Source organism: Austrofundulus limnaeus, unplaced genomic scaffold (genome assembly GCF_001266775.1).
Source record: "Austrofundulus limnaeus strain Quisiro unplaced genomic scaffold, Austrofundulus_limnaeus-1.0 Scaffold1111, whole genome shotgun sequence".
NCBI lineage: Eukaryota > Metazoa > Chordata > Actinopteri > Cyprinodontiformes > Rivulidae > Austrofundulus > Austrofundulus limnaeus.
Genome location: NW_013953513.1, coordinates 13146 through 21670, shown reverse-complemented (window position 1 = coordinate 21670; position 8525 = coordinate 13146). Strand labels below are relative to the sequence as shown.

The 8525-nt window shown below is 39.1% G+C and overlaps 1 protein-coding gene across 1 annotated transcript in view; it reads left to right on the top strand.

The window, feature by feature from the left end:
- The window catches only part of LOC106534180 (polycystin-1), a gene marked incomplete at its 3' end in the record, with an annotated part of 57585 nt that extends 49462 nt beyond the window's left edge, over positions 1 to 8123 (top strand). The window contains 5 exon segments of the mRNA XM_014030743.1: positions 634 to 705; positions 2861 to 3024; positions 6886 to 7133; positions 7561 to 7821; positions 7955 to 8123. Coding sequence (XP_013886197.1) covers positions 634 to 705; positions 2861 to 3024; positions 6886 to 7133; positions 7561 to 7821; positions 7955 to 8123 — 914 coding nt within the window.
- Positions 8124 to 8525: the final 402 nt, after the last annotated feature.

Genomic DNA, 8525 nt, shown 5'->3' with positions numbered 1-8525 from the left:
GTGTGTGTGTGTGTGTGTGTGTGTGTGTGTGTGTGTGTGTGTGTGTGTGTGTGTGCAGACTGATGGTTTCCATCAGTTCTGTCCAAACCACCACACAACGGCCCCATTATTTAGCTTCAGCGAGGGGAGGAGTTTTAAGTGGAGAAGGAAAAGACTGAACAGGGTGAAAGGAGGAAAGGAGAGAAAAGAAAAGGAGGCACGGAGAGAAATGTTGTAGATAGATGGAAACAGGAAAATACAGCCTCAGTTTCAGTGGGAAGAATGGGTTGAGATTAGGTTTTGTTTGTAAACTACTTCAGATAGTCTGTTCAGCATATACATCATTTAATCTAAAGCAATAATTCCATTGACTTGATGAAATACAAATATAAAAGTCATTTTGCATCAATGTAGAACTGTATTCTAAAGCAGAAATTCCATTTTAAATTTTAATCTATCAAACAACATTTTACTGTCTGTAAGATTTTTCACTCTGTGACCAAAAAAGAAGAAAAGTAATCAATGCCGGAATCCAAACTTAACTGTATTTAAATCAATAATTCATTTCAGTGCTGTCAAAAATCAAAAGAAAATGACTTGTTTTTGTTTCAATGTCAACTGTACAGCAATTTCTCTGTTTGTTTCTGCCACCAGTGATTTGAGCAACAACCAAATTACCACCATAGAAGAAAGGATATGTGACAACCTTTGTAATTTAACAAAAATGTAAGTGGTAACTCTATTTTCATTTTTTTGAACTTTGATTTTTTTTTGTCTTACAAAAAAGTGGAACTATATAAAATTATGAAATAAATCAATCTAAACGAGTAGCTGATAATCTGTACCAGACATGTTTTACAGAATCCTGTTGTTTTATTCTGCCTGTCAGTCATTCACATGAATCTTTTTGTTTGTCATTCAAATTCTTACTTCTTACTTTCCTTTAATTGTTTACAGCTCTTTTATTTTATTTTATTTTTCAGCTTGAACAATTTCTATATTGCTTTTATTATTTATTTACAATTATTCAGGATCATTTATTAATTAGTATCAGTGTAGCCACATACAGTAAACAGAGTGCATGTGTGAGAAGGAGGCAGATGGGACAGTGAGGCTACAAGAAGCAGAAGTCCTACAGGTACTTTGGATCGACTGTCCAGAAAAAACATGGAGTGTGATAAAGAGTGGAAGAAAAGAGTCCAGGCAGGATGGAGAAAAGTTTCTGTAGTGATTTGAGACAAAAGGGTAGCAACAAAGGTTAAAGGAAAAGCAAAAAACAGAGCACATGAGACCAGCTATGCCGTATGGTTTGGAGACAGAGACTTTGACAAAAAGACAGGAGACAGAACTGGAAGTGTCAGAGCTGAAGATGTCGAGGTTCTCCTTGGAAGTGACAAGGATGGAGATGATTAGGAATGAGCTCATCAGAGGTACAGCACAGGTTGAAGGACTGGGAGATAAAGTTAGAGAGGATGGTTTGGACATGTCCAGAGGAGGGATAGTGGGTGTATTGGTAGAAGAATGTTGCAAAGAGGAGGTAAATGGATGCAGTTAAAGGACACGGACAGTGGTGGGCAGCGCTAATCCAGAAATTAGCTACGCAATTTCTGAGGCACTTATGAAAATATTTAGGTCCGCAACTTCAAAAGCGCCAATGCCACAGAAAAACTAGCGGAAGATAATTTTAAAGCGCAAGTTCAATTTGACACTTACTAGCTGGCAACAATTCATGTACAATATATGCACAACACTGCCAACTAGTGGTGTATGAACCCTTTTACAGCTTAATCCTTCAACCGCCGATTGCTGGGGATGTGATTTCCTGCAACAGACCTTTATCTCCTGGTGTAAAAATTAAAAAAGTTGTTGAGGATTGCTAGTTTGGCTGCTTCTTTAAAAGTTGTTGAGGATTGCTAGTTCGGCTGCTTCTTTGTCTTTTACTTTTGTTTGTTGTAGATTTTTCATTAAAGAAGCATCAATAAAGTAATTTTAAAACTGTTTATTGGAAAACTGTAGCGATGCATTCTGGGTACATGACGGATTTGATTTGTGACGGGAAACAAAAGCACGGAGTACAGGAAACTATCTGCGAACTTCAAAATAAGAGCTTGGATTTTAAAGTTTTCCATGTAGTTGCTCTAGTTGACCACTATATGTCTGTCTTAATCAGCATAACATATTTAAATAATTTCTGCGTCTCTAAACCCGTTGGCCGATTGCTTCGACCAATTATGTCAAGTATTGAGCTCCAGCATTTAAACTTTCTTTTTTTATAAAAGGAGCTCCGATTGTAAAGTAAAATAAATCAATACATACAAAAGTTTAGTATGCATTGCAAACATTAACTGTTTTAGCTGGGACAGGGAGTTGCTACGTAAACAGACACAAAGCATTGTGGGAAATCAGAACCGTGACTGAAAGCAACAGTCAGTAAGGATGTATACCTTCACAAAAAGTGTGTTTATCTGGGAGGGGTGCTGTTGGACAGATCACGTGCGTTGTGATTCATTGACAGCCATACCTCCCACTGTTCAAGATAGTGATGACAGGTAGATAATTACTTATAGCGGTACTGCATTTTAATATTAGAAAGCGCAAATCCACTTATGATTTATAAAAATTGGTAAGACCGCTAAAGCGCAAACAAAATATTTAGGTCCGCAATTAGCAGATTTGCGCTTTAGCGGGCTGGTGCCCACCACTGAACATGGAGGTAGTTGGACTGAGGACAGAGTGAGATGGAGGACGATGACTCGCCGTGGAGTCCACAGGGATGAAGATCAGTGCAGCTATATTTAGCTGTGCTAGCTTCCACATAGCTCAGCAGTGCATTTGTTGTTCGAGCATTCTGTCACTTCAGCCATGTCCTTTTCTCCTCCAGTGATCTGAGCGGCAACCCCTTTGAATGCGACTGCAAGCTGTTCCGGTTGGTGAGGTGGCTCCAGGAGAAAGGGGTGCAAGTTAGACGCCCCCACGCCATGCTCTGTAACCACCCCCTTGAACTTCGCCACCAGCCTTTGCTCAATGTTAGCTTGCTCACCTGCGGTAAGAAATCCAACACATGATGTAAGTCTCAGTGCTTACAGAAAATCTTGTCTTAGACCTTGTACAGCATGTAAAAAAATAGTTTGGGTATAAGCTTATTTTATGGAAATAAATACTAGACATTTAAAAATGCACTGTAAAGGTGAACTGCTTAGTCTCTTTTAGTTTTCAAGCTGTGGGGGTGTGTGAATGTGTGAGACGGGATTGTTTCTTGTTTTTTACCTATTCAGTTATTTTGATTCTGCTTTTTTGGACCTGTTTCATGTTTATAGGGCTATTTTCTGTATCTGTCTTCGTTGTTTTTGCTTCCTGTTTGAGCTTCAGTTCACACCTGATTCCTATCAGGCTGATCATCTCTGCTTGAATTAGGATCTATGCTTTGCCTCTTTTTTTGCTGGATCATCAGCAGCAAGGAGAAGATTATTAATTTTAATAAGAGCAGTTTCGGTGCTGTGATGTAGTCGAAAACCTGATTGGAACTGTTCAAAGAGGTTATCGCTGGAGAGGTGTGAGTGAAGCTGATTAGCGACGACCTTTTCGAGAATTTTGGAGCTGAAGGGCAGATTAGAAATGGGACGGAGGTTATTGAAGTTAGTCGGATCTAGATCTGTTTTCTTTATGACGGGGGTGATGACAACCGATTTAAAAGCTGTGGGAACAGTACCAGTCGTCAGAGAGGAGTGGATGATGTTAGTGATGATAAGAAGCAGAGAGGGGAGACAGGATTGAACCAAAGCTGTGGGGATGGGATGTAGCTGTGAGGAGGATTTGGACTTCCTAATGATGGCAGATACGTCAGCAGCAGAGGGGAGAGTGAAGACAGAGAGGGGGGTGGGAGTTCTATAAAGATGTTAGGGGCAGAGTTTGGCCTGAGGTGTTGGTGTATGGAGTGGATTTTTTCAGTGAAGAATGACATGAGCGAGTTACAGGAGTTCGGAGGTGAAACTGCGCGGTTAAGAAGAGAGAAAATAAACTGTGTGTTGCCTACATTGGAACTGATGATGTCAGTGAAGCAGTTAGATTTGGCCTGAGTGATACTTTCTTTGCACTGTAAAGTGTGGTTCATGTACATCTCTTTGTGATTGTGATACATCTGTTTTGTTAACATTTGACTGAAATACAAGAATGTATGCTGATGGTACTGTTCTTTTTTGTCTGATTTCAATATTGAATCTATTAATAGTCAGTTACAAGCTGATTTTCAGACATTTCATGGTTGGCTTCAAGATAATCTTTTGTCAATTAATGTTAAAAAAGCTGTGTGCATGTATTTTTCCTCACCCAGGAGACATTTCAATATAACAAATCAACTCACTTTTTTAAACAAACCCCTTGATATTGTCACTACCTACAAATATCTTGGAATTACTTTGGATTCTCATTTGAMTTATCGTGATCATGTACAAGTCTTAACCACTAAGTTGAAACAGAAATTATACGTTTATTCAAAAAATAGATCCAATCTGACATCTTCTGTTTCAAATATCTATCTTCATGCCATTATACTCTCAACCATGTCGTACTGTTTACCTGTTTGGTCTCTTACAACAAATGAAATCTTAGAACCCATAGTTAGGCTCTACAACAGGGCCTACAAAATTCATAAAAAACTTCCTTGTTGGACTCATCACTGTACAGTTCTTTCATTGTCTGATGCCTTGACTTTTCAGAATTATGTTTTGTATAGTGGTATTAATTTATATTTTCAGATCTTCCAAGGTGCCAATTATGGAACACTCTGTGCATTGTTGCCCAAATTAAATTCTGGAAGTGGTCATTCAAMTAGATCTGTTACAAAAGGACAACCGATATTACCAACTTTTAAAAACTGTTACGGCCAGAGGTCTTTCTTCTATGTTTATACTAAAGCATGGAATGACATTCCTCAAAACATAAAGTCCATTTCAAAACTACAGCCCTTTAAGAAGAATCTTGTCTGCCATCTGCTGGACACTTTTTGTTGTGCTCATATTTAGACGTCCTATTTTGCAAATGCTGCCTTTTTGAAATTTGGTATGCTTGTTTGTCTTTGTGTCTATGGTGTAATAATAATGATGTGATTGTGATGCTGTAATTCTGAGTGTTTATGTGCTGCAGAACAGGAACCTGCTGTAAAACAGCAATTATGCTGAGTCAGGCTTGATTTTTAATAATCTTTTCCTGTTAAATAAATAAATCAAATCAAATAAAAAAACTTTATTTGGTCTGCAAAGTGGATGAAGGTATGATCATAGTAAATTTAGGAAGAGGTGATTTTGAAAGGTAACATTAACAACAAACAAAGGTGCATTCCTTTGAAAAAAAAGCTAGATGTGGATGAGACAGATCCTGTTTTGAAGCACATCCTTACTCTGTGCTTGATATGTAGTAAGCACCTTTGCTTTGTGCATTAATTCACTGAAACTGGTCTCATAGGCAGAACCAGTGGAGGATGCACAGTAGGGCTGGTTTGATATGGCAAAAAATTATAGTTTTGTTTTTTTCTTATCATCCAATCTTGATTATTATCATGATTTTTTATTAAACTAAAAAGTGTGTAATCATAATGTGACTGAAACAAAATTTAACAAATAAATAGCTACAAAAATAAAAATAATAATGGCTGTTATTTCACTTTCACTAATATAACAAATAGTTGTGCTTCAGTAGAACATTAAATTATTTTTACAAGGTGTTTAAATATATTTACCAAGAAAAAAAAACATTTATGTGTAAATCATAGAGTCTCACATTAATAAAGTTATCCTTTTGTAAAATAAAAGTTGTAGAATTTAAATTCAGATTAAATATGCCATAAAGCAGGGATAATCATTACGGTCCTCGAGGTCCGCAGCCCTGCATGTTTTACTTGTTTCTCTGCTCCAACACACCTGATTTGAATGAATAGATGATTATCAGGCTTCTGCAGAACTTGGAAGAGGTAATTCACTGACTGAATCAGGTGTGTTGGAGCAGGAAAAAAGTAAAACATGCAGGGCTGCGGCCCTCGAGGACCGGAATTGTTGACCCCTGCCATAAAGAAACATAAACCCTACAAACAGCAACAATTTGTGCACACTTGCCTCTTGAATAAGAACTAAGCTCATTATTTACTTTTCTTTTTATTCATTTACTTTTATTTTGTTCTTACACATCCAGCCCATCGTGTGCTGACAAAACTTACAGAAAAGTTCTTCTCCAGATAAAAGAACTGCTGGGACATTGTTCTGACCTAAATGTTACCCTGAGACCGCTTCCTATTTTTTGAGGACGTTTCTGTTTTAAATTAGTCTGTTTCATCGTGCATCGCGGCTCACTTTTCACTCACTTTCGCACACATGAATGGAGGGGAGCTCAGGGCTCACACTGCACGCCTGTTAGCAGCTAACGGCAGGTACGGGGAGCGGCAGCGGCCACAATACCTCAGAAACTTGCCCAAATTAGCAAATTCTGTGAGATTTAGAGTTTTATACTGAATTACATTTTGTTTGTGATTCCGTCCGCGTTTCCTTAGCAACTTAGAAATGGAAGTGGAGCGGGAAATTGATTCTGATTGGCTGTTGTCACACACATTTCCGCCATGTTTGATTAAGTACAGAGGCTCACAGCTGATCACCGTAATCGATCTGAAACTTTTCTCGATCAATAATCACGATCAGATAATCCCCAGCCCAAATGCACACTTTGATTTACTTTCACACCACTGAAATTGCATTATGTTCGAAAGTTATTCGTTTGCTCAGTGACACTTAAAAATAGGTGCTTGCCTTATCTTTAAAACTCTAACTAAAGAACATTTTTCTGCAGGAGTTGTGACTGACAGTACGTTAAGGAAATAAACTTTTCAAGTCTAACCTCTTAAACCCTCTGTCCGCGCTTCAGGTCTGAGCTACGCAGGATGTCTTGAAGACAGCAGCACTGGAGGAGGACGAAGTGAGCTTGTGATCTTTACGTTCTCCAGCCCTGGAAACTTCACGCGCCAACAGTGCAACAGTCTGTGCTTTGGTTTATCGCACCTCTACGGCGGCTTGGGAAACAGTCACGAGTGTCTCTGCAGCACAAACAACGAGCCCAACTTCATCAGCGGCTCTCAGTACTCGGCTGCCTGTACCGACCCCAACGTAATGACAGTATGTGTCACTCACTCTAAGACTTTTAGTCCAGATAAAAGTCAATTTATGGCTTTTAATGCTTTGAGTAAACATTTTATGTTGCTGTCATAAAGAGCAGCTTCTAACTGAGACATCCTCCTCAGTGGCGTCTTTCAGCTCCTCTCTTTCCTTTGTGGCTTCCCAGAACTCTCCGATTTAGTTTTCTTAAAGAGTGCAGCGCAAAAAGAGTTATCCAAAACTTCACAGTAAAAATTAAGAACTGTTTATTTTAGAATTTATTCACTTCACATGTTTCATTTAGGTTTTATTTGAAGCCACGAAAATAGTAGTGAAGCCACAAATATCTCCACAAATAACAGGAAACCAGTTTCATTTTACTTTTAAATATGAGTCCATATTAACACCAAAACCTCGCCTCCCTCACATACTTTCCTTCCATCGACAGGATTGTGGGTGGACTTTGGCTCAGGACGTGTTTGCGGTGGAGTTCTCTATCTCAGTGAAACCTCTCCCACTGCAAAGCGTTCACGACCAAATCCTTTTCTCTGCCGCCGCCTCCGTCACGCCCGTCACGCTGTCCTGGGACTTTGGTGACCTTTCGTCCCGGGTCAACGCCACGGCTACGGGTACCGCCACGGCAGCTCACAAATACGGGCTTCCAGGGCATTATGCAGTCAGTTTGATGGCCTGGGCGGGACACAAAGAGGTAAGAAGCAAAATTTCTCAGTTAATTAATTAGTCTTTCCCACATTTCAACATGTCACACATATTTACACGTTTTTAGACGGTAAAAATAGCTGCTTTCAAAGCATTTTTGTGGTACTTTTCTGTGTTTTCAGGTGGCTAATCGCACACAAGTGAGCGTGACGCTTCCCTCCAAACTTGAGCTGCACTGTCCACATCTCGTAGTGGCCAATAAGAGTCTTGAGGTCACGCTTGTCAACTGGGGTGGCGTTGGCATCGTTGTGGAGTGGACGATTACAAAGGACGGTGTCCAGGTTGCCAAAGGTAATAACGCACTAACTCTGAGCAGCTGATGATGCTAAACTGATGGATGTTTCTTTTTTTGTTGTTGTTGTTGTTGCTTGGATATGTGGTTTGACCCTGAGCTGCTCTTGTTAGTCAGCATCCATTTAGTTTGTGTTCTTCTAGTAAGGTGAATCTAAATTGTAGCCTGATGTGGACGGGTGTCACCAGGGAAACTGAAAGGATGCTAACACGTACAATCACTGTTTTTCAAGATGAACTTTATCAAACCTTTGTAAACCATCACTATTAGTACAAATATCAAAAAAGCACAGTTTGGATGTTTTGTTAAAACCAGTTTTGTTCTGTGTATAAACAAATTAAATTGTTGACTTTTTATCCGAAATTGCAAATTATCTTGGAGACAACTTAATTAAGTTATTT